Source organism: Acomys russatus, chromosome 14, assembly GCF_903995435.1.
Source record: "Acomys russatus chromosome 14, mAcoRus1.1, whole genome shotgun sequence".
Classification (NCBI taxonomy): domain Eukaryota; kingdom Metazoa; phylum Chordata; class Mammalia; order Rodentia; family Muridae; genus Acomys; species Acomys russatus.
In genome coordinates, this window is record NC_067150.1 from 28,905,859 (window position 1) to 28,932,123 (window position 26,265).

Consider the following 26,265-nt stretch of genomic DNA (forward strand, 5'->3'; position numbering starts at 1 on the left):
TGGATGCAGATGAAATGTATTTAATATACCTTTTCTCTGCTTTCTGCCCCTTTCTTTTTCTTTCTTTCTTTCTTTCTTTTTTTTTTTTTTTTTTTTTTTTTTTGCACATGGGAAATGTTCTCTTGTAGACTTGGCGCCTTATTTCATTTCTGAGCCACTCTCTGCTGTCCAGAAGCTTGGTAGACCTGTGGTCCTCCATTGTTCTGCTAAACCTGTTACTGCCCGCATCTCATGGTTGCATAATGGAAAACGATTGGACAGAAGCATGGAACAGATTAAGATTCATCAGGGGACTTTGACTATTCTGTCTCTTAACCCTTCCCTTTCTGGTTGCTACCAGTGCATTGCCAACAATAGCATTGGTGCCATCCTGAGTGGCCCTGCAACAGTGTCAACTGCAGGTGAGTACTTTGAATCTTGTTATCTGATGTTTTTCTTGAGATCTATAGGCTTTCCATTCCTTCCTGCATTTTTTAATAGTGGGAAAAGCTTGGGCACTGATATGGGACATGTAGATATCTGAGGAGTTCTTATCCTATTCGTGCTTTGGCTGCAGGTAGCTGGGGAAAGATATGGAACCCCTGTAGCCCAGCCTAGCAGCGTAGTCTCTAGCCATAGTGTGGAAGTTCTTCTTCTTCTCATACTCACTCCTCGTCTGCTGCTGTCTTCTTCTTCTTCGGTGTCCTTCTTCGCTTCTTCTTCTTATTCCTCCTCCTCATCTTCTCCTCCTACCCCTCCTCCTCTTCCTCTCTTCCTCTTCCTCCCCCTCTTCCTCCTCCTCCTCTTTCTCCTCCTCCTCTTCTTCCTCCTCCTCTTCTTCTTCTTCATTAGCATGGGACAGTTTTATAGTGTGAGTTCTGGGCAATATCTTTGTGATCTTTTAAAGTTGTTAATATCAGTACAGACAAAAAAAAGTTGGCTTTTGACACTCATTTATTTTATGTAGTCCTTTATCTTTCTTTTCCATCTAATTGTTTTATTTCCCTCGATTACCAGGGGGCTTTAATTTATGTAATTTGAACCAGGCTGAAGAAGCAGGCGCGGGGGGGGGGGGGGGGGGGGCTGACTGTAAAGAATGGAATGCGAAGAATTGAACTTATGGAAAATCTGGAATGTGTGGTTTTTCTTAGTGAGTTTGAGCCATCTGCCTTTCAAATGGCGATGGCTTCCAGTAATGGAAAACGGCTTTGCGAGGGCACCCCTATTTACAGAACAAATCTGGATTCCCCTGGAGTAGTGAGTTTGTCATAACTGAGAAGAGTAAATGTTTTTGTAGAGCTGTGACCCGTGCACAGCTCCAAGACACACACTTGGGTTGATTTCCTGGAGGCAGGCAGCTGGCTTCTTTGGGTGGCGGAGATAATAAGGAGCCCGCTCAGTCCTCAGCGAACTGTTTGAACGGAAAGGAATCAGTACCAGCTCAGCATGCCCAGGCTCAGTGGGCTGCTGTGTTTTCTAATGCCCTGGGTTCATTCTCAGAAGCTGTTTTGTTGCAGGGAAAGTGAATTTGAGGAAGACCCCTCTGGCTGGGAAAGAATTTATCTTGACAGAATGGAAATAATTATGCTTCGCAGTTCTCGCTTGTGTTTTGGAGCAGTTTGTTTCCCTTGGTTCCTCAGGCAGTGACTTCCGAAAATTGTGTGCCCTGACTTAGCTGTCAGCCCTCAACTACACACCTCTGCTCCAGCGGCTTTCTCAAATGAAAAAGCTTTATTGCTGGCTGTGGTGTTGCACACTTGTAACCCTAGCAGGTGGGCAGCTGAGGCCGGAGGATCACAAGTTCAAGGCTAGCTTGAGCTACATAATGTTATGCAATGAAACCTGTCCAAAGCAAATAGAAAAACAAAAGAAAACAAAAAGATCCTGCCATCCTGGTGACCAGGATCAGTTGCCACAAAAAGCAGTTCTACAGTGTTTCCAAGCTTTAACGTTGCTTTGCATGGTTTTGCACTCACTTGTTTACTTGTTTGTTTCAGCGCTCGGTGATTTCGATTCACCAACAATGCATGTTATTACTGCAGAAGAGAGAAACACGGGTTTCATTGGCTGCAGGGTACCGGAGAGTAACCCTAAAGCTGAGGTGCGCTATAAGATCCGGGGAAAGTGGCTGAAGTATTCCACAGGTGAGTTGTGCTTGGGATGTGTTCTCCAGGCAGGTGGAGGAAGCTGAGACAGGTGGTTACATTAGACAACTGAATCCAAAAAGTGTGCCCGTCAATTGTCAGTGCCATATTTAAATACCACTTCTTAGAGAAGATGGCCCACAGGGATGTGTATAATTAAGACAATCTGTCCCTTTCTTCCCCTTTATTTCGTAGACGGTATCACACCGGATGTGTATCATATATATTTTTGTTTGTTAGCCATCCCCCCTTTATTTTTAAGATTTATTTATTTATCTTGTATAGTGTTCTGCCTGCATGTGTGCTTGCAGGCCAGAAGAGGTCACCAGATCTCATCATAGATGGTTATAAGCCACTATGTGGTTGCTGGGAATTGAACTCAGGACCTCTGGAAGAGCAACCAGTGCTCTTAACCTTTGAGCCATCTCTCCAGCACCTGTTAGGCATCCCTTTATCTGCCTCCTCGTCCTCTACACTGTAGTGTTAAGTGCATTAGTGTGGGACCTTTGTCTGCCTTCTGCATTGCCATGCCATATGTGCCCAGGCCATGACTGGCTACCCCGTGCGTATCCATTGAGAAACATGGTGAGTAGCCAGTGACTGAACACCACTGCTGAGACTGTAGGCTGAGATGCATCCAGATGGTTCTGTGCTCATTGTGTCTTTGTCCAAATAAGGCTTTTGTGCTTTCTGACTGTGACCGTCTGTTCAAGGCATGTTTTGCTATATGAGCGTGACTGGGCTTGGCTTTGCTTTCTCCTGTATAGTAAAGCTTCTTTGGCTACACGTTTGCTGCTAGTCTTAATGTATAGATCTCAAGTCTCTGTTTGTACTAGTTGAGTTGTGGGGGTCTGCAGGAAGGGGGAGCCTGAAGTTCTGTAGGTGAAGATGACTTTGACCTCCTGACCCTCTTTCTTCTCCCTCCCACATGCCACTACACTCTGGTTTCATGTGGTGGGTGTGGGGGCTGAACCCAGGGCCTTGTGCTAGGCAAGGAGTCCATCAACTGAGCTACATCCCCAGACCCTGACTCTAGCTCTCTACCTTTCCCAGGGAACTACATAATTCTTCCCTCAGGAAATCTTCAGATTCTGAATGTATCCTCAAAGGATAAGGGGTCATACAAATGTGCTGCTTATAATCCTGTCACCAGTGAACTGAAAGTTGAACCCACTGGCCAGAAGCTCCTTGTGAGTCGTAAGTATTTGGGAGGATGATGGTGGACAGTGAAGGGAGAGTCCTCACAAGTCTGGCTCTCGAAGCCTTGGCAAAGGAGAGTTCAGTATGTTTTTCGGTCCTGGTTTTATTTTGTCATGTTTTAACATTAAATTTATTATTATTATTATTATTTTATGCATGTGAATATTTACCTGCATGTATGTCTGTGCGCTGTGTGCACACCTGGTGTGGGCCTTCATGTGAGTGCTCAGAATAGAGTCTGAGTCCTGGAAAAGCAGCCAGAGCCCTAACACAGAGCCATTTGTCCATCAGTGTGCTATCGGGTAGTCCTGTACCTGTTTTTATTTTAGTTTTCAAAGACATTTGTTTTATGTGTATAAGGGTTTTGTTTGCATATATGTATATACACCATGTGTGTGCCTGGTGCCTAAGGAGCGTATCAGATCCACTGGCACTGCATTTGTGGATAAGTCACCAAGTGGATGCTAGGAGCTGAACCGGGGTCCTCTGCAAAAGCAGCAGGTGCTCTTAACTGCCGAGCCCATTTCTTCAGCACCCATTTTTAAAAAAATGTTTCTAGACATAACAGTTTTACCACAGTGGTAAGCAAATTGGTGGTTAACTGTGGAATATGAAATCAAGAGGTAATGTGCTTTTTATCAGATATGACAAAAATCAGGGCTGATTTTGGATTATGGCTGTTGAGCTGAAGTAGAATATAGTAAAGGGGTGGCTTTAGGCTTAAAGACTCTGTTTCCACAATGTAGAAAATCTCCAAAAAATATCACAAAGTATATTTATTTTGAATCTCTGAGAAAAATGACTTCTTCTATGTGTAGGGCCTTGTCACATGAGGGAGAAGTGGGGCCTGCTCCCCGTAATGTACACAGCTCAGCTAAGGGAGGGGGTGGAAGTGAACCATTTTCTAATACCATTTTGTGTTTCCTTCCTCTTCCAGGCCCTTCCTCGGATGGTTTTCACATTCTTCATCCTGCTCTTTCTCAGGCATTAGCTGTCCTCCTTCACAGCGCTGTTACCTTGGAATGTGTGGTGAGTGGGGTCCCAGCCTCCCAAGTGCATTGGCTGAAGGATGGACAGGATGCTCTGTCAGGAAGCAACTGGAGAAGGCTGTACTCTCACCTTGTCACAAGCAGCATCAGCGCAGCAGACTCTGGCAACTATTCCTGTGTTGTGGGCAACAAATCCGGAGATGTGAAACATGTCACTTACACGCTTAATGTGCTGGGTAAGGCCTTACTTACTCATTTCAAATCGAGCCATTCTCCCGGCCTAACTGATGTTTGAAGGACATTTGTGAAGCTAAAAACAAGACACAGGATATCAAGAAATATCCACACCAGTAGCCAGAACAGGGTTCATTTCTGTAAAGGCATGCTGTGTGCACCGTATCTCTGCGTGGCAAAGAACATTTGGCATAGCATGTTCTTGGGGGCCTCATCCTCACTACATGTCAAGCAGGGAGAGTTTAATGTGTGCGTGCACGTGTATTCATAGGTGTTTGAGTATAAAGTGTGTGGATCAACACAAAAAATAAGATTCTAACCAATAGCTACATATTTATTCTGTAGGTTTCTTGATGGCCACAACAGATGGAAAGCTGTAAATAAAGAGCAGAGTTTTCACTGCTCAGTGTTAGAGACAGAGTCTCCATAATTTGTGCATAGTTACCTACACCTGTTTTATTTTATTTTATTTTTTATTTTTTTTATTAATTTATTCTTGTTACATCTCAATGTTTATCCTATCCCTTGTATCTTCCCATTCTTCCCTCCCTCCCATTTTCCCATTATTCCCCTCTCCTATGACTGTTCCTGAGGGGGATTACCTCCCCCTGTATATGCTCATAGGGTATCAAGTCTCTTCTTGGCAACCTGCTGTCTTTCCTCTGAGTGCCACCAGGTCTCCCCCTCCAGGGGACATGGTCAAATGTGAGGCACCAGAGTACGTGAGAAAGACATATCCCACTCTCCACTCAACTGTGGAGAATTTTCTGACTATTGGCTAGCCCAAGGGGCATGTCCCACGAAAGCCTTCACTTACCAGGAAACTGGGACAGAGAGGAGGACATCCTATTGGGACTCTAAATGAGAGAAGCAAGGGAGAATAGTAAAGTAGGAGGATCCAGAGGGTCCTAGAAACCTACAAGTAGAACATTATGATAGGCAGATTTGGGCCCAGGGGTCCCACTCAAACTAAGGCACCAGCCAAGGACAATACAGGCAGTAAACTTTAAACCCCTACCCAGATCTACACCTGCTTTATTTTCAGAGCCTGCATCGATTTCTAAAGGACTGCGCGATCAGAAGGTGTCCCTGGGGGCCACTGTACATTTTTCCTGTGATGTTCATGGGAACCCAGCTCCCAACCGCACCTGGTTTCACAACGCACAGCCTATTCACCCGTCCTCACGACATCTAACTGAAGGGAATGGACTGAAGATCACTGGGGTTACCATGGAAGATTCCGGCCTGTATCAGTGTATAGCAGACAATGGGATCGGATTTATGCAATCTACTGGAAGACTTCAAATTGAACAAGGTGTGCTTTCAGGTCATGTAATCACAGGAAGTTTTACTTCACTGGTAGGCTTTTTCAGTAATTAGAAATTAATTCATGTTCATTGAAAGAAAATACTCTAATCACCATAGAAGAACAGTGTTTGTTTTCTGTGACCTTTTGTAGTGACAGACTGGCATTTCCATGATGGTGCCACGATGGTGCCATTATTCAATCAGGCTCATTTTAAAAATTGTTTTGGGATAGAGAGATGGCCTAGTGGTTCAAAGCCCTTGCTGCTCTTCCAGACCACTTGGGCTCAATTCTCAGCACTGTATGCCAGCTCGCAGCCATCTGTAACTCAGCCTCAGGGGATCTAATGCCCTCTTTGGGCTCTATAGGCACCAGGCACAGAAGTGGCTCAGAGACATACATGCAGACAAAACACCCAAAAAAAAACCAACAAAATTTCAATTAGAAGGTTGCTTCTAGGTTGGAAGTATAGCACAAGCGGAATAGCATGTGTGATTTCCTGGGTGCCTCTAGGCCCTAAGTAATAAACTATTGCAAAACATGCATTTTAAACTGTTGCTACGTAGCTTATACAGTCTCTCTTCCCTCCCCATCCCTAACACCATCCAACAGCCGGCCAAGTCTTTTCGTTAGAACCGACGAGTTTTTATCAGTTTCTTGAATAAACTTTTATGTGCATATACAAGCAGTTATGCACTAAGTGTGCATGTGTATATATGTGTTTTTATTGTCTTTTAAAAACACAAGTGGTGGTAGAATTCTTTCCTTTAAGATTTTTTTACTTAGCCTATAGTTTGGATTTCTTCTCATGTGTTCTGCTGCTTGCTGTTCCATTTTATAGTTGCAGTGATTTGACCAGCATCTGGTTGACAGCTGTTTGAGATGTGATGAGCACCTCAATTATTCCTCACACCATCTCTAAATATAATCCTGCATATAATCTTTAGTGAGTATCTCTCAAAGAAATTCCTAAAAAGTGAACTTGCAGAGTAGACCTACATATGTATAGACATTTTAATAGATATGGTTGAATTTCTCTTCATAATTATCATCAATTCATACTTGGTTGAGCATTTTATATTTTGTGTTTCCTTGCACTCACACAAAGACAAAGCAGCGGGGTCAATTTGTGTGCGCGCACATGTACACACGGAGTCCAGAGGTTTAAGTTGGATGTCTTCCTGAATTCCTTTATGTCTTGAATCTGAATCTCATTGATTGGGCTAAGCTGGCTGGCTAGTGACCTTTGGGGACCTTCTTCCCTGCCCCTCCCCTGCACTGGGCTTGCATACTTGAATACCCAGCTTTTACATCGGTGGTAGAATCCGAACTCAAGCTTGTACCACAGGCACTTTAGCAACTGAGCATCTCCCAACCCACCCTTTGTTTTTGTTTTTGTTTTGTTTTGTTTTTTCCTTCCAGTCTTTGAAATCTTGTGGGGTGGGGTGGGGATAGTTTTTAGTCTGTATCTTTTCCTATGCCTGTGAGACATTTAGATATACTTCTTTACATGTTGACTGTCTCTTGCCCACTTAAACATTTAACTTTGGGGTATTTTCCTTATTGATTTTTAATAGGGAAACTGTTTATGATATGTTATAAAGCTTTCAAAGTTCAGGGCATCAGTGTGAAACAGAACACTTTTTTGACCTTGGTATGACAAATTTAGAAGCTAATAGTAAGCATTTTAAAGAAAATTACCATGCACTTGGAAACAGTAATGACACTTTGAAGTCATAGTGGAGGTTTAACGTACTTTAAGCTGAATGGCAATGAAGAAGTCAAAGGTCAATGTCTTAAGGTTACTGTTGCTGTGATGAAGCACCATGGGCAAAAGCCAATTGGGGAGGAAAGGGTTTCTTTCACTCACAGTTCGTATTAACATTTCATCAAAGGCCGTGAGGGCAGGAACTCAGGCAGAGCAGGAACCTGGAGGCAGGAGCTGATGCAGAGGCCATGAGGGGTGAGGCTTACAGGATTGCTCAGCCTGTCCTCTTAAAGAACTCAGGACCACCAGCCCAGGTGGCGCCACCCACAATTGTCTTGATCCCCGCCCCTGCCCCCCCCCCCCCATCCATCACTACTTAAGAAAATGTCTTACAGCTGGGTCTTATGGAGGCATTTTCTCAATTGAGGTTCCTTACTTTCAGATGACTCTAGTTTGTGTCAAGTTGACATAAGAGCAGCCAGCACAATCAGTCATGTCCTATGGGAAGACGGCCAACATGGAATTTAGGACTTTCATAGCTTTATGTACTTACCAAAGAAAATGAGTAGGGCCGAAAATTACTGAGTAAGTCAAAGGAACGTTAGAGCAGATTCAACGAAAGCAGAAGACAAAACAGAGCCAAAAGCAGAAAACATCTAAGAAAGGTAAAACACAAGATCAATAAGCATAGAAATCTGTTCTTTGTAAAGTCTAATAAAGTGAACCAATCTTTGGCAATATAAACTCTAAGTAAAAAAATCAGGTATAAATGGACAATATTGAGGGGGAAGGAAGTTGTAAGTCTCTAAAAGTAATAAAGTAACTGATGGAACAGTAAATTACAAATATAAACAGAGCTGTGGTGTTAGCCTCCTGCCACTGTGACAGGATACACGAGACGATCCGCCGAACAGGAGAAAGGCTGTATTTTAGCTCATAGCTGCAGACATCATCACTTGGGCCTGTTGCTTTGGGCTTATGGCAGGCAGCACAGTGAGAGCACTGTGGCTGGAGTAAGTCCAGAAGAGATCTGCTTACCTCATGGCTTGGATGCCGAGAGACAGAGGAGCAGGTTCCCAGTCTCTCCTCAAAGGACACAATGCCAGGGACCTCACTTCTTTTCAACTAAGCCCCATCTTGTTGAAATTTCATCATTACTCATTAGCATGGCAGGCTGGTGACCAGGCTTTCAACTCACAGACTTTTGTTGTGGGGACTCCAGATTCAGACTACAACATGAGCAAATTCTAAGGGAAAGTAGAACCTAGCAAGGTTGACTTAAAGTAAATAAAAACCCAAATAGGGTTCCCCCCCCCCCCATGGCTATAGAAGAAATTGAATTAGGAGTTAAGCTTTTCCCACAAAGAAAACACCAGGCCAGTTGGTTTTGTAGATTTTACTAAATTGGTGAGTAATAGACCTTTGCAGATATTATACAACTCTCCCAGAGAAAAGTGGAAAGGGAAACTCCAGTCAGTATAATCTTGAGTCCAAAATCACAGAAGGATAGGATAAGAAATTAAGCTAAAGGCAGGCCTTATTTGTGAACATAGGTTTGAGAATCGCAGCATCAGCAATCCATACGTTTGCCATAAAATGTGGTGTTTACCCTTTTTACTATATAAAGGAAGAAAACAATGATTGTTTCATTATAAGTAGGAAGAATTAGATAAACTATGTAGGACAGTCAGAAAAATAAAAATAGAACTTAATAAAAATCTAACAAGGACTTAGATGAAGCACTTCTTACCATGAAAATGTAAAAGCTACTCTCTTTAAAATTCACTCTGTATCCTTGTATGAGAGACTCCAGTCCACACAGAAAGACACAAAAGAAATTAGAAGGAAATAATCCAAATAGTTATGAATTAATAACCAATATTGCTATTGTACAATATCCAAAGTACTTGCTAGCCTTTGTTTATCATATATTTTCTTATTAAAATACTAATATTTATCAAGACGCTAGGTGAAAACCTAAATAAGCACAAATCCTTTGCCTTCCTATATACCAGCGACAAACAGAAAATACTACTTGAAAGTCACTTTTTAATATTAGTAACAAAGTTATATAGAAAGACACTCTAGGTCATGGGTAGCTAAATTTGGAATTATACATTGATCTGGTCTTTTCACCTCCAGCTGAAATCTTATCAGAACATTTTGAAGACCTTAACCAGGCTTTAATGGCACCTGCCTATGACACCAGTCCTCGGAGGGTAGCGGCAGAGGGATCAGGAGTTTAGGGTCATCCTTTGCTGTAAGTAATTTGAGTCCAGCCTGGACTTGAGAAAATGATTATAAAATGTATAAAGATGATCAGCGGCCCAAGAATAACTAGAGCACTCTAAAGGCATGAGGCACTTGCTGTGAGCACAAGAAGCCAGTAGTAATGTCACAAGTGTTACATGACAGAGACGGACAAAAATATATTCACATGAAAGGACCTGATTGTACACCCCATGGAGAGGACAGCTGTTTCAAGTTTTGACATGAGATAATTATCAAAATGAAAAAGAAAGGAAAATTGAATCTCTAACCCACATAGCACATAAAGATAAATTCACAAGGGAAAGCATTTGAGGAATATACGGGTGTATTTCTATGATCTGTGAGCCAGATGTTTTAGCAAGACATGTAAGGCATTTATGAATGGCACATAAACCTGCCAGGAGATGCCCAGCGCCGTGAGGCCACAGGGACAAGCATGTTACAGCTAGTGAGAGCATTTATACTGATTCACTTGGCAAAAGTTCAGAAACCTGTGAAGATTGAGTGTCCTTGGCTTTATCAGCCATGATAAATAGGTCTGAGAGAAAGAAATATGCTGGAAGAAGTGTCTTCTATGCTGATCAATATTTTATTGTGGCTTCACTTAAAATCCCTCCAGAAAAATACCAGAACCAGAAGAAAAGACTTGGAGCCATTTTGATTTAGAAACGAAACTGGTATTCCTATCCATGGTCAAAAATACTATGTCAGAGTTCACTTAAAATAGATTGTTTTTTTTTTCCCCAAGCTAGGCATGGTGGCACACACCTTTAATCTCAGCACTCGGGGAGGCAGAGACAGGTAGATCTCTGTGAGTTTGAGGATAACCTGGTCTACAAATCAAATCCTGGACAGCCAAGGCTACACAGAGAAACCCTGTCTCAAAAAATTTTTTTTCTCTCTCTCAAGCTTTCTCTAATCATATTTCACTAGATCTGAACGTTTTTCTTGAAGGAGTATTATCTAATTTTATACTTCTTTACCTTTTTCATGTTTTGGTCAGAGGTTCTCTTTGACCTATTCTGTATTTACAGCAGTTGCATAGGCATTGAAAACCTAGTGGAGTCTCAGTAGATTTGTGTGTGTGTGTGTGTGTGTGTGTGTGTGTGTGTGTGTGTGTGTGTGTGTGTATTCCTTTCAGGAGGACAAGAAGTCTAAGTAGGATATTTGAGGAAATTACAACTATGAAAAAGTCTACTTTTTAAAAATTACGTACTACAAGCTGAGTGTGGTATCACATTCCTCTAGTCCCAGCACTTGGGAGGTAGAGACAGGTAGATGCCTGAGTTTAAGGACAGCCTGGTCTACAGAGCAAGTTCTAGGAGATCCAGGGCTACACAGAGAAACCCTGTCTCAAAACTGCCCCCCACAAAAAAATCACACACAACATCCGACACAACTTGGTACTGGAAACCTGAGGGAGTGATGAGGGAATGAAAAAGCAGCAAACACACAGACACACACAGAAAAGCTGCTGTCACGTGGGCTGTGCCCACTCCAATGGAGGGCACCTACAATGCAACAACCTAGCAACTCAGTGCTTTAATCATGGACAGCATAGGAGGAAACGTTCTCTGGACTCAGTAGGAGGAGTTTTCGGGGAGCAGAATCAAGTTGCAGTCATCCAGGAGGACAATGCTGCAGGTTTTTGTTTTTGTTTGTTTTTTACACATTGTCAACACTTGCACAGCACTTTGCCAGTTCCCTTACCTGGGAAGGCTTTGGCAGTTCCTATGGGTTTCAGGCAGTGAGATCCTTCTCAATAACAGACCCAGGACTTCATCACTTCATCTTCCTCTTGCGTGTTTACTCAGGGCTTCTGCTTTTCACAATTAGGTTGGTGTGTGTGTGTGTGTGTGTGTGTAGGTTAGAGGACAACTTATGGAAATTAGTTTTCTTTCAACCATGTGGGATGCAGGGATGGACCCCATGTTGTCAGGCTTGGTGGCAAGTGCCTCGTTTGGCTCTGAAACATCCTGCTTTTTTGTTGTCAGCTTTACAGGGTGAAAGTTGAGAAGTGAGCTAATCAGAAAAGGGATATCTTTGCAGCAGCATTTCTGCATTAGGATGAAATTCTTTTTCAGGGCAGATGCTATCATATTCCTAGTTTTGATTGTTTGGTTTATGTTTTTAATAGACAGTGGACAGAAGCCTGTTATAGTCACTGCACCGGTAAATGTAGAGGTGATGGACGGAGACTTGGTGACTTTGTCATGCAATGCCACGGGAGTTCCTGTCCCAGTCATTCATTGGTACGGCCGCCATGGATTGATAACGAGCCATCCGTCTCAGGTCCTTAGATCCAAATCCCGAAAGTCCTACCTGTTGCGACCTGGGGACGTGGACCTGGAGCCCGTCTACCTCATCATGTCCCGAGCTGGCTCAAGCTCTCTGTCTATACAGTCAGTCACTCAGGAGCATGCTGGGAAATACACTTGTGAAGCTACAAACAAACATGGCACCACACAGTCAGAAGTGCTCCTCACAGTTGGTGAGTTGCTTTTGGCATTATTTTTCCCCTCAGGGGAGGAAAAGATGATTTGAAATGTCATTTTAATGGGTGTATGTTTTTCCTGTGGCAGTGAAACGTTGGGCTGTGTTTGGGGGCACTTTGCTGTATAGGAACCAGATGGGCCTTGCGCTCCGTTTCTCGTTTAACTCTTCTTGGAAATGAACTCAAAATATCATCTGTTTTTGTGATTAATGGCTTTGAGTTTTGAAGAGGCTATTTCCCAGGAGAGGTAATTTCAGAGGGGAGCTTGAGAAATGAGATTCAAAGTTTGAAGGGTTGGCTTGTATTGAGAAAGTAGACTTAGGAGCCTATCAAGTGGCTATATGTTATTATTATTTTTTGTTTTGTTTTGTTTTGTTTTTTGAGACAGGGTTTCTCTATATAGCCTTGGCTGTCCTGGACTTGCTTTATAGACCAGGCTGGACTTGAACTCACAGTGATCCTCCTGCCTCTGCCTCCCCGAGTACTGAGATTAAAGGTGTGTTCCACCGCACCCAGCTATGTTATTTTTCTAATGATATATAGAATGGCATTTGTATCCTGCCATGGTGATGGCTTAGCAATTTCATATGATTTTTGAAGTACTCCCATTCAGACCTTACACCAGTGGCCATGTAGAGCAGCATTCCCCAATGGTAACTGGTTGGTTATCCGTTAGTTGGTTGTCAGTCAGCTGAGTATATTGTTGCGGTGTTTGTCTTCTGAGATACAGGGTATCCAGGACTGCTTTAGCATGGGGACACTGAGGGTCCTGCTCTAGGCACTCTTTATAGGGCGTCATGTGACCTTTTTTCTGCCCAGATCCTCCAATGTCTCTTTTGGCCACAGAGCTCATGGATCAAGGTCAGTGTTTATGCTGGAGTTCGAGGTTTTCTCTGCTGTAATCGTTCCCAGTCCAGGCTTTCATGGGTGTCCTTGCCTGTCCTGTCCTCCATAGATACCCTTAAAGCAGAGGAGGAGCCTTGGGTGGTCTTGGCAGGAGAGTGCTGGTGTTGGAGTTTGGCTGTTAGCATCGCTGTTTGTTTTCTCTCATAAACAAGGAGTCTCTAGCTGTGGGTAAAGCTGGAGGCCAGAAAGAGAGGTGTGGAAAAGGCTGAACTCTCACATGTGCTCTTCGATGCATGTTAGAGGTGGCGCCGTGTGTGGCTTTGCAGTCTAAAGGCTGTGCTGAAGTAATGCTCAATGTGGCAACCAGAGGCCAGTTGCTGAACTCCGCTTGCTCCTGGTCTGTGTCACTAATGTTCTGTTCATAGGATTCATATGCAAGGCTAAGAGGCCAGGGCAGGAAAACTATTACAATGCCGTCTGGTAATAGAAAACATTCCATAAATATAATGTATTAGGTTATGATGATTGCTGTCTAATCATTGGTAAATTATAGCTACTTGTTGTGGTGATGTTTGTGGCAGGAAGAGGTATTTCTGACTTTAATAACCTTAAGAGTTTCAAATTGAAGCAGTTGAGTATTATATAAATTTAGATATATGAATATGTTTGCACACATATGTGTGTGCATTTATGTATACATATTCTACTAGGCAGAGTAAGAGTGGCATGGTTTAGAATTATTAGCTGCTAGCAGGTCTGTAGGAGCTGCTTGGGTGGAATTCAGCAGGCATGATTATTTTATGCAAATGTACAGTAGTACAAGGAGATGTAGATGTTATGGTTATAGCTGATGGAATGAGATGTTTTTCCTTTTGCATTCTAAGTATGAGAAATCCGAAACATTTAAATTTCATAATCCAACTTGCTTAGATTACATCTTCAACATTCTCTTCTGTTTCAGAATCCTGTCCCAATAAATGCTGTTTCCTGTCAGCTACATCTTAGCCACTCGGGCTTTTTTCTATGTCCTGGAAGAATTATTGAGACCCAGCTGAGTTTAGTAAAGCTCAGGCAGTACAGAGTAGAACAGTTCTTTGCATAGAGACCTGAGTCTCTCTAGCCTCATGACCTGTCAGTTACTTTGTTTATTAGGAAGAGGGCTAGCCAGATCTGAAAGCAAGGTACCTCCACCCTCTCCCTTCCTTCCGGAGACCTTGAGCTTTTGAGGTCTTGGATGTACAGTGTTACAGTGTGAGTTGTATCTGTTCCAGACTCTAGTGGGGGCTGGCCCCGTGTGGTGTGGATGTGAGTGGCCACCTTGATCAGGTATAGTTTGTGTTTCATGTTTCATTAGTTTCTGTAGACTCATTAAATTTGTTGACGTTGCTATTTTTTCCCCAATTCAAAAATGATCTATCTTTAAGCTGGGAGAGGGGGTTTGTGCTTATATAAGCAGCAGCTAGGAGACTGATGCAGAAGTATTGATATGAGGTCAAGGCTAGCCCAGACTGTGGAGTAAGAACCTGGTCTCAAAGAACCAAAGCAAAGCAAATCTTCCCTTTAAAAAAAAAAAAAAAAAAAAGACAGGAAGTTGGGTAAGAGGCTGGGGTGGGGGCACTAAGGAGAACTGGAGGGCGGTAGTGATAGACCAGTGTGATCTAAACACAGTGTATAAATGTGTGAAACTTACAAAGAATAAACATTATTTTTAAAATAGAGAAATAGAATTCTACCCACCTAATAGAGTTGCTTTAAAGATAAACTGAGATAGAGATAACATCCATGAACATTTTCTAAAATCTAGAGAGCCCTTAATTTAAGATGATTTTACTTTAAATTTAGGTTTCATAATTTAAAATGTGGTGTGAAAGCAATACATACTCAGCAGAAACAACACTTTGAACTTTGGCCTTTTCCTGGGCTAGCGAGAAGAGCTGTGGTACTCTGACCCCATGCAGAATCAGTGAGCTGCCCCTCCCAGCCAGCCATTCTAGGGGAGGGGACATGGATGCTGCAGTGTGCTGTTGCTAAGTGGCAGCTGATGGAAATTAAATGTACTTTCCGACTTAATATTTTTAATTTATGATGAGTTTATGGTCTATGTAGCTAAGATCTTTAAATAGTATCTCGTATCATTTTGTAATTACCCGAAGTGTGTTACTTGTGGCAGCAGAGATTACTTAGTTCCCCCATTTTAAAAGTTGTGGCAAGCTGCAGGGCACCTGGAGTAACAGAATAGAATTGCGATGCTCTTCCGGTGGACTGGCTGCAAAATAGCATTTTTCCTACACTTCTGTATAAACTGAGGCACGTGATATGGAAACTCTTTTGTGGCTAGATGCCACTTTCCCAGTGGTCAGCTGCCCAGAGGATCCAGGAACTAAGGAAACAAGAGCCCTCCTCCATCGGCCAAGCCACAGCTATCCCTTTAGTTGGAGCCCAGTTTTCAGCAGGACCACCACATCCACCCTGAGTGTGCACTGGGCTCTGACTCACTAGGTAAACATGCTCCTTCCAGGAGCAATATTTTCAAGTTGTCTCAGTGAACTTAGTTTTCTTCTGCACTATTTCACATTAGCTTCTTATTTTCTTTGATGGAGGATGATTCTAGGACATTCTTTCTTATACTAACAAGCACCTGACCTTACACTTTAGTCTGGGTCTTGGTTTTTCATAGATTTCTGACACTTTCCCATTCTTCTCACAGCTCCCCACTAACATTCTTCTACAGCTGTGGTCTTAAGAGTTTTGTAACTCCATCTCCTCATCTGTAAAGCAGGAAGCATCTCCTCTCCACCGGAGAATTAAATGAGATGATCCATATTAAATATCTTATAATTCCTGGACCCCCCAAAAAATGTGCTCAGTAGTTTTGGATAAATGAACCTGTGTTATTTTTACTTTCTATATTCTAATTGTATTCTAAATGCTATTAATAGTTGGTTTTAAGACTTGCTATTTTCTTTTCTTTTTCTTTCTTTCCTTTTCTTTTTCTTTTTCTTTTTCTTTTCTTTTCTTTTTTTTTTTTTTTTTAAAGCTATGGTTTCTCTGTGTAGCCTTGGCTGTCCTGGATTTGCTTTATAGACTAGGCAAGCTGGCCTCGAACTCACAGAGATCTGCCCACCTCTGCCTCCATGATTGAAGACTTGCTATCTTTAGAGTGGCAATGTTTTAAATACTATTTCAATTCCTTGAGGACTTTATACCATTTATTTTGAACATATTTACCCTTCCTTCTCCAGCCATTCATAATGATCCTCCACTTTTCCACCATTTCCCACCCAACCCTGAAGGTTTATTTTTTTATTTTTTTCTTTTTTTCCTATCTAGTCCAGTTTGTGTTGCCCAGCTAGTTTTGGGAGTGGGCCTGCCCTGGTTGACCTACCAGAGACTACATCACTAAAGAAAACTGAATTTTCCTCTCACAGCAGCTACCATGGCAGTAGCTCCTTAGCTAGTGATGGGATTTTGTGCCCACCTTACTTCCTCTATGCTGCAATTTTCTGCTCACGTTATGTCTGCAGTGAACAAACAGAGGGAGAGGAACTCTAGTGCCTAGCTGACGTTCACCTTTTCCTTTTTTCAAAATTGAAAAAAAAAAATTATTTATTTAATCACTTTACAGCTTGATCCCAGCCCCCTCCCTCCTTTCTCCCAGTCCCACCCTCATGCCCCTCCCCTCATTCTCTTCTCTCCTTCTCAGAGAAGGGGAGGCCCTAAGGAATAAGCATATCCTCTCCCACTGAGGCCAGGCTAGGCCGCTCAGCTAGCAGAAAGGGATCCAAAGGCAGGCAACAGAGTCAGAGACAGCCCCTGTTCCCATTGTTAGGGGATACACCCGATGACCAAGTTGCACATCTGCTGTATATGTATAGGGGGTCTACATCCAGCCTACGCTCTTTTGGTTGGTGGTTCAGTCTCTGTGAGCCCCTATGGGCCTAGGTTAGTTGACTCTGTAGGTCTTCTTGTGGTGTCCTTGACCCCTCTAAATGCCTCAACCCTTCCTCCCGCTCTTCCAAAAAACTTCCCATGATCAGCCTATTGTTTGGCTGTGTGTCTCTACATCTGTTTCCATCAGCTGCTGGATGAAGCCTCTCAGAAGACAGTTATGCTAGGCTGGTATCTGCACGCATAGCAGAGTATCATTAGTAGTGTCAGGGATAGACTCTCTCCAGCCCGTGGAATGGTGTTACTCATTTCCGGCATGGGTCTTCCTAATTCAGTAAAACCAGTCTAGAAACTGCCTCATGAACAGGCTCAGAGGTTCTAATCTGTGGAGATTAGAAACCCATCAAGGCGACCCATCATGAGTGGGATGCCTGTTGATGAGTACCTACTGCCCCAAAGATTAGTGACACAGCCCCTTTACTGTTTCATCCCATTCTACCGTGTTCTGCTGGCTACATGTAGCCAGACTGTTCCTTCCTTTGGCTTGCTTGCTTGGGGTCAGTAATTTGTAACTTGGCCATAATCAGAGGACACAGCCAAAGTTGCTTCGCTCTCCTGTGGACTTTTGTGGAAGTAGAATCTCATCTTTATCTCTGTCTGGGCAATCTCTACACAAGACCAGCTGGCACACGCCTGCTGGGCGGCCAAAGCCTAAGAGCGAAAGTGCAAGCAGAAGAACCTGAAGCATAGGCTGAGATTCAGGGCTAGAGGGCACTGTGTAACTGGGAATTCTGGGAAGTCACATTGGAAACCCAGAGGGTGAGAGAACAATGCTGACCGTGAGAACCAAAACCAAACCGAAAAACCACATTTGTTTATTGTGCATCTGGGGAGGGGGCATGCACCACGGTGCACATGTGGAGGTCAGAGGCAACTTGTAGGAGTTGGTTTGAGCCTACACTCTGTGGGTTCTAGAGCTGGAACCTGGGTTGTCAGGCTTGGCCACAGCTGCCTTTGTCCACCGAACCATCTCGCTATCTCTCGTGTTCTTCTCTGTCACTTTGTTCACAGCAGAATGCCTTATCCATTGTGTTAAACTCACCAAGTCTCCTTAAATTGAGTGAGTAAGTTGTTACTGCAAGAACTGAATATTAATACATAGCTAAGTAAAAATGAAAGTCTTTCACTGGTCCTCAACTATTATGTCATGCTACTGGTTTTCCAAACAACCCTGTTGCTCGCCAATGGGCAGACAGATTGAAAATAGAAGTCAAATGTCACTCTGAACCTAACAGTGAAATGATGCTTGTTTTAACATCTTGGATTCAAGCTGTGCTCATAGTGTCAGCATGGACACTGATATTAACTGGACAGAAGATTCTGGAAAAGTAGTCTTCAAGCGGTCTTCCCTTATTCCTCTCTCCCCTTTATGCAGTTCCTTTTGAGACAAATACAAAAGCAGAGTCAGTCACACCTTCTGAAGCGACTCAGAATGATGAACGAGACCCAAGAAATGGTCCAGAGTCGGGCTTGCTGAGCTTGTTTCCAGTGAGGGTGCACCCCGGTGGAATGGGATTGCCAGCGGAGAAAAACGTCTCTGTCCCCGATGCTCCTAACATACTGAGCCCCCCACAGACCCACATGCCAGACACATACAACCTGATGTGGAGGCCAGGGAGGGATGGTGGGCTGCCCATCAATGCCTACTTCGTGAAGTACCGAAAGGTAATGCCTTCCAGTTCATTTTCCCATTTTTTTCCTTAACCCTGTGTATGTGTGAGACATTTGCTTATGTGAGGGTAGAAACTGAGAGTTCCAGAACATGTTTGTCAAGGGTATCCTCACCAGGCATGCTGGATTGACAGATCTTAGGAAACTAGTAAGAGTAATGTATAAATAAATTTTTCCCAAGTTGAAGTCTGAATCCAAAGTAACCATAACATTCTCCCTCACCCCCCATCTGTCCCTCCCTCCCTCCCTCCCTCTCTCCCTCCTTCTCTTTCCACATCTGTCCCTCCCTCCCTCCCTCCCTCCCTCCCTCCCTCCCTCCCTCCCTCTCTCTCTTCTTTCTTCCTTCCCACGCTGTGCTGGGGTATAGAACACAAGGCTTTAAGCTAGGCTAGTGACTACCTCTAGCTCCCATCACTTACCATTTTCTATCAAACCTCATGTTTTAACCCACTGGGCATTAAACTCCACAAACTACTTTGAAAACTGTAATTCTGCCCTTTGATAAGGTTGTAGCATACTCATCCAATAAGGAGTGCCTGCTGGGGCGGGGCCCTTTGGTACCCTCTGTGGCCATTGCACTGTAGCCCGACCTCTCACTAGTACTAGAATCTTAAACAGTGTGGTCATTTATTTTGGTCATGCTTGGACCTGTATGTGTTGATTCTTTGTGTGATATTGTTCCTCTGCAGGCTTGTATTCAAGTAAAATGTAAAAGCTCCTCTCATTTAATGAGGTTAATGCATTTCATAAGACGAAAGGCATTGTATCTCTTCCTCACGATATTAGATCACTTCTGCAGCCTTCTCTAGAGTTAGACGAATGCAAGTTTTTGTGTCACTCCCTGCCCTTCGTCTCTCATTATTCGGGCTTTCTCTTGAGCAGCTGGATGATGGGTCAGGCGCAGCGGGCAGCTGGCACACCGTCCGTGTCCCAGGGAGTGAGAATGAGCTGCATCTAACTGAGCTGGAGCCGTCAAGTCTGTATGAAGTTCTGATGGTGGCTAGAAGCGCAGTTGGTGAAGGACAGCCTGCCATGCTTACCTTCAGGACCAGCAAAGGTGAGTGTCGTCCTCTGTCAAAGAGAGCTGGCTGCTCCATGCCAAGTATTAGTGCTGTCCTCCTGGATAGTAGAAATCCTAAGATGTAAATCCACTATACGTGCATACTGTGCTGCCTTTCCACAACGAGCAGCATTAAAATGGCTGAGGCAGGTAAATCAGAGACATTCAGGCTGAGCTGCAGCTCAGTGGAGCATATACTCTGATGAGGAAGATAAGATGCACACTCAAAGAACAACTCCAGACAAAACTCAATTCCGTTCTGCACTTTATCAGATGCCGACCATACATTGGGCAGTATAGAAAGTAGAGGAAGCTAATCCTCATGGAGCTCATGTTTAAGTGGGAGGAGCATATGCCTAAGGTCTAAGCACTTTAGGGGGTGGTGTTAAGAAAGAAGTAGTTTCAGGCATGGACTGGGAATGTCTGAGTTGGAGTTATTGTAAGTAGGTGACCAGCAATATGCTCAGCATTAAGCATAGGTGTGTAAAGAAGGGAAAGTAGAAAGCACATCAGGGGAAAGAAAGTGCCTAGCAGACAGACTGGTGTGCACCAAGGTGCAAAGAGTGGTGTGCTTAGTGTGCACACCAGGAACACCAAAGGGGCCACAGTAATGGAACAAAGTGTGAAGACTCTGTGTGTGTGTGTGTGTGTGTGTGCGTGCGTGCGTGCGTGCGTGCGTGCGTGCGTGCGTGCGTGCGTGCGTGTGTGTGTGTGCGCGTGTGTGTGTGTGTGCGTGCGTGTGTGCGTGTGTGTGTGCGTGTGCGTGTGTGTGCGTGTGTGTGCGTGCGTGCGTGCGTGCGTGCGCGTGTGTGTGTGTGTGTGTGTGTGTGTGTGTGTGTGTGTGTGTGTGTTAGTGTGCCTCCATCATACAGGACTCAAGGGAGCTTGCCAAGTCTCTGCAGGTGATGCCCAGTGAGCTAGGAGGGTGAGAAGTATTTGGGCTGGAGTTCTGGAGTCAGGAAGAGGGTAGTGTAGGGAAAGACAGAACAACATGCACAGTACTTGTGAGGGGAGTCCAGGCAGAGGAGGCAATGCCGGAGTGGCCCAGATAAAGGGAAATCCTTCAAGGGTGAAGAGCAGGGGGAACCCTAAAGAAGCATGTTCGACCCCAGTGCTGGAAAAGAAGTGGCCTCTGTGGATCGAGAAGGATGCACTCTGTGGCTTTGGGAAAAGACTTTTATCTACCTACTGTCAGGCAGAAATGAGTATTTTCCATTTTAAATGAATCTTCAGCTAAGTTTTCACCACTAGGCCCTAGTTATTTGCAGTCTGACTTGTAACCACTCAATAGCTATTTCAGTTTAAAAACTAGGAAACAACAAAAAAACCAATTTCATTTTTGCTTGTTGAAACATTAAAATTGGTGTGACTTTCTTTTTCCCCCTGTGGAACGACCTTAACAGAAACTCCTTAATTATGAATATTGTGTTGGAATGAATACCTGCAACCAAAAGGAAAATGGGCTAACCAGAACCTTTGCTCATTCCCCATTTGACTGTCCTGCACATGTTGTTGTCTTAGCCAAGGTGCTCGAGAGACTAGAACCAATGCAGGAACATAGACATAGATGCCATACACATAGACAGCAGAGACATAGACATGCAAGGTTCTCTAGAGGAACAGAACCAATGCAAGTACAGAGACAGAGACAGAGACGTAGACAGAGACAGAGAGACAGAGACAACCAGAAAGCGTCCTGAAGAGCTCCTGGTCCTCAGTCAGTCATAGAGACTTGAAACACCAAAAATGAAGAACAGCAGCCAGATGAATCCACTCAGGGAAAAGGGGGAGCCAATTGAACAAATCTGGTCTGCTACCAGGAATATTTGGGGGTGAGTCTTCAGTTCTTCCTGTGAGGCTCCCTGCTCAGGTGATTTTAACTTTGGCAAGCTTACATCAAACCCAACCACCACAGTTGGTTTTTTCCCACATGTCAATTAAAGTAGCACCATGAAGAAAGTCACATGTAGAGTTCTCCTAATAATGCTAGAGAAAGACACAGCGTTTGGTCCTAGTTCCTGACGTCAGCTGAGAGTGAGGTGGGTATTGTGTTTAGACACAGACTCATATCTTTATAGCCAGTTTTTGTTTTATTTTTACTCTATGTATATAAGCTTATTGCTTTTTTAAAAAATACCTTACAGAAAAAATGGCATCATCAAAAAACACCCAGGCATCCTTTCTACCTGTGGGCATCCCTAAGCGGCCTGCTATTTCAGAGACTTCCAACAGCAATTTTGGAGTTGTGCTTCCGGATTCCTCTAGGCATAGTGGAGGTAAAGAATCTTCATCTTGTCTGTTTATGAATGTCACTGTCCTATTTTCCTTCGGGGAGATAGGATAGAATGGGACATTTGTTATATAGGCTATGTTCTATCCTGTATAGCTAGTGTGTGTGTGCGCGCGCGTGCGCAGGCCTGAAGTTGATGTTGGTATCTTCCCCAATCACGCTCCACTATGTTTTCTGAATCAGAGTATCTCACTAGCTTGGAATTGATTCTGGTTAATCTACTTTACTGTCTTGCTAGGTAATCCCTGTCTCTGTTTCCTGAGAGCTGAGGTTACAGGGGCTACCACAGCTACCAGGCTCTTCAGTGAGTTTTGGAGTTCCCGACACTGGTCCACACTTGCCTATCAAGTGATTTACCAGTGGAAGCCATGTCCCTCACATGAGCATTGCTCTTTAAGAGCCCATTTCAAGATTAAACATTAGCAGTCCAGTGCCACAACTGCTATTCAACATGATAAAAGTGTTCTACTACTAAGTCTTTAGCTTTCACAAAGGGTTTTTTTCTTTTCTTTGGCAAGAAAATAATTTGTATTTTAAACCCTGAAAGTTTGATTCTGTGTGTGTGTGTGTGTGTGTGTGTGTGTGTGTGTGTGTGTGTGAGAGAGAGAGAGAGAGAGAGAGAGAGAGAGAGAGAGAGAGAGAGAGAGAGAGAGAGACTAGTTGTCCGAATGTCTATATCACTGATAGATTATTTTGCTGAAAGATTATATGTCATATTTACTTTTATTGCTATATTTAATTAATCTTATGGAATTTAAATGGGGAGTAAAAATTCTTTGGAATGTTCAAATTTCACATTTTATCAACTCTAGCCTAATGGTGTGTGTGTGTGTGTGTGTGTGTGTGTGTGTGTGTGTGTGTAAAATGTTGGGGAATTAAACCTAGGGCCATGTGCATGCTAGGCAGCTGCTATGCCACTGAGCTACATACCCCGCCATCAAGCCACTTTTTGTAATTATGATAAGTAAGACATGTAGGGAACACAACATTTTGCTACAGTGTAAGGAAACGGCTCTTGTTAATTGTCTTAAATGATACACTTAAAAGTGTAATCTTGGCAAGTGAGTAATGACACTTACTGCTTGACAGCTCAAGTTTGGCCTCTGGGATCAACGTGGGGAAAGAAGAGAAATGGCTCTTGTTAGTTGTCCTTTGACCTCCACACATGTCTGTGTCATATGCCTCTCTGCCCACAATAAATAAACAAGCAAGCAAACAAATAAAAAAAATACAGTAAGACATTTTTAAAAATGTAGTCTTTTCCTGAGAGTTATGAAGAGCCCTAGTACTTAAGCTGCAAGGGAGCTAGCCCAGGACCATGAAGGTGGTTTCCCCAGGATGAGGTTCGTTTATTATAGTTGGGGTGTATCGACCCCTAGGATTTCCCCAAACACTGGAAATTCGACTATATAATTTGTTGTGGGAGGGGGGAGGACTGCATTCATGCTTACCCCCTCAAAAAACCCCAGAAGACATAAAGAGGAAGAGGTGCAAAAGAAATATGGAGATAGCACCAGTGAGCGAAGGAGAAGGAGGGTATAGCCGAGGTTAAAGTAATGGAGTCTGCATTGAATGAGAAGGAGACAGCTCAGGTGTGGGCAGCAAGGAACCATTTACAAGATGGATGAGCTATCAAAGACTAGGTGAAGATTATGGATTCAGGTGAAGATTACAAGTTTGGAATTCTCCAAGCTGAAATACGCATATGACATTGTTTGTTTGCTGTTTATGAGGAGGAGAGCACGTCTACTTTCCAGATAAGGAAATAGGCGAGGTTTCAGTGTCACAGACAGTGGTGGAGCTGCTGCCGGAATCCTCGTTTTCCCAGTGCAGCCGCTGTTGCTGCAGAGGCTGACTGTGTCCGTCTCTGTAGACATGCTCTCCTCAGTAACTTTCTTTCCTATTTGACCTGTGGCTTTTGATGAGTTTGAGTCTTGCACAGTCACCCTTGAAAAGTCACTTGGTTTTTCTGTAAGGATCTGCATTAACCTTTCTGCTCATTCTGTTTTCACTGCTGTCTAGTGGAAAGGAATATAGTAAGTATCCCCCACAGTTGCCTGCCAATGCCTTCTTCTGCTTACACCTGGAACCATTTGTTTTGTAAAACACCCTGGCTTTCTGCATTCAAGAACCATGTTCAATGTGACTTCTTTCTTAGGCCTTAGGAGTGAGGGTTGAAGGGATGCTGAAGTGAAGCAAGTTGCGTGAGGAGCGCGGCCTCAGGAGAAACACACGCTTCCTTCCTTAGCGTCTTCACCAATATCATGCCATCGTGGCACAGGTTTTCCTTCCATGTCCGTTTGAAATCTCAGCTGTCTGCACACCAAAAGACCCACTGGCCTGCTGAGAACCAGGTGCCCACAGGACTCACAAGCAGAATGGCAGTTGACTGGGGTGCAGTGAAACTACTTTGTGAGCCCTCCTTAGAGGACTCGCGAAGGAAGTCACTAACAACCAGCAGCTTGCTTATTCCGCGAGGGACGTCGGGCCCCTGATTTAAATGTTTGTGACCTCGCTCTCGAAGTGTCTGCCACAGGGTGTAGTCCTTCTAACCTGTGGCGTGGGTCAACACCTGTGCCTCCACAGTGCTCCCTGCAAGCTATTGGACATGACTCTTTGACCCACTTTTCTGTGCTTGTGTCATCATCCTGTGACACTGTTCCTGTCTTCCTTACATCCTTTCCCTCCCGTGTTACCTTGCTAGTGTTGATTGTTATATTGTATCCCTACACGAGCTCACAGACTGTTTCAAAGAAGCAATTCCTAAAGCCCTGAGGCATATTAAAAGAGGATAATAGTAACAGTATAATAATCAGTAGGTTGTTGGTTTGCTTGACATAATCTGGAAAACATTTCAAATAAGAAAACATTTGTGAGAATTGTTTATATACCACAACTAAAATCAAATAACTACCTGGATACTGCTTTAGCCATAAATCTAAAACAGAATAGCAGAAACTGTCATATTCATTACTTTTCATTCTTTGTGAGTTAATTATCATATCTGTAATCATTTGACTTTTCCTTTTTCCTTCCTTCCAGTTTCCTGTATTTTCTTTCTTGTACATTTGATGTCCCATTAGCTTTTAAAGAGAACAGAGAGGCAGGCTATAATATTAACATGACAAAAATTTTGATGAGGGTCCTTTAGCACAGGGTTTGGGATTTAGCCCTCATTGTGCTTTTAGGTTATTCCTGTCTCTGACACTGTGGCAATAGTAAAATGAATGTTCCAATTTTCAGTTCCAGAGGCCCCAGATCGGCCTACTATCTCTACGGCATCAGAGACCTCTGTCTATGTCACTTGGATTCCCCGGGCAAATGGTGGCTCTCCAATCACTGCCTTTAAGGTGGAGTATAAACGGATGAGGACTAGTGATTGGCTGGTGGCTGCTGAAGATATCCCTCCTTCCAAACTTTCTGTGGAAGTACGTAGTTTAGAACCAGGTAATAATGCTTTGTTGCTGTTGCTGTTAAGGCACAAATGCTTATTTTGAAAATAAAATAGGAAGAAGTGAGTAAGTTATCTGAATTATAACCATCCATAGGCAGTGATTATGTTTTAGTATATTTCTTCCTAGCCTTTTTGTCCTCTGTGTCTTTATATGTCCTGGAAGCTGGTCATAAATACAGTTTTGCATCCCTCGTTTTATGCCTAACTTTGGAAGTATACCATACCATGCTTGACTGCTTTGGTTAGAGGTGGTGGTGGAAACTGAGGCTGAGGCCTTGTGCGTGCTAAGCAAGCACTGTGCCACTGAGGTGCATCCCCACCCCATAACCATCCTTCATTTCTAGATTTTAAATTGTTTCTCCAGTCCCGGTCACCCCAAATCTCAAGGCTATTAAAATAATTATCTGTGAAAGAGAAAAAAAAGTATGAATAAACTTAATCCTTAGGCTCATGACCACTTTTGCTCCTGGAATTTTGAATATACAGTGTAGTAGATGCCTGTGTCTAATTTTGTTGGGGGGTGGGGGGAAGCAGCAGTTTTAGATATGGGTATAACCAAGTAGAATTTTCTAGATGGACAGTCTTCTGGTTATTGTATATGACTGATAAGGAAACTTGCTGTAGGATTTAATGTATTATTTAATTTAATATTTAGATGCACCATAGCATTG

At 43.4% G+C, this 26,265-nt stretch overlaps 1 protein-coding gene across 4 annotated transcripts in view; it reads left to right on the forward strand.

Annotated features, from left to right (window-relative positions):
• The window catches only part of Cdon (cell adhesion associated, oncogene regulated), an 85,827-nt gene that overhangs the window by 30,457 nt on the left and 29,105 nt on the right, over positions 1–26,265 (forward strand). For all 4 annotated transcript variants that reach the window (XM_051156159.1, XM_051156158.1, XM_051156156.1 and 1 more), the window contains exons 3-12: positions 129–401; positions 1,977–2,123; positions 3,177–3,320; positions 4,261–4,548; positions 5,592–5,861; positions 11,969–12,322; positions 18,495–18,784; positions 19,673–19,847; positions 21,995–22,126; positions 25,384–25,587. In XM_051156159.1, the coding sequence (XP_051012116.1) occupies positions 129–401; positions 1,977–2,123; positions 3,177–3,320; positions 4,261–4,548; positions 5,592–5,861; positions 11,969–12,322; positions 18,495–18,784; positions 19,673–19,847; positions 21,995–22,126; positions 25,384–25,587 (2,277 nt within the window). The remainder of the gene's footprint in view (positions 1–128; positions 402–1,976; positions 2,124–3,176; positions 3,321–4,260; positions 4,549–5,591; positions 5,862–11,968; positions 12,323–18,494; positions 18,785–19,672; positions 19,848–21,994; positions 22,127–25,383; positions 25,588–26,265) is intronic.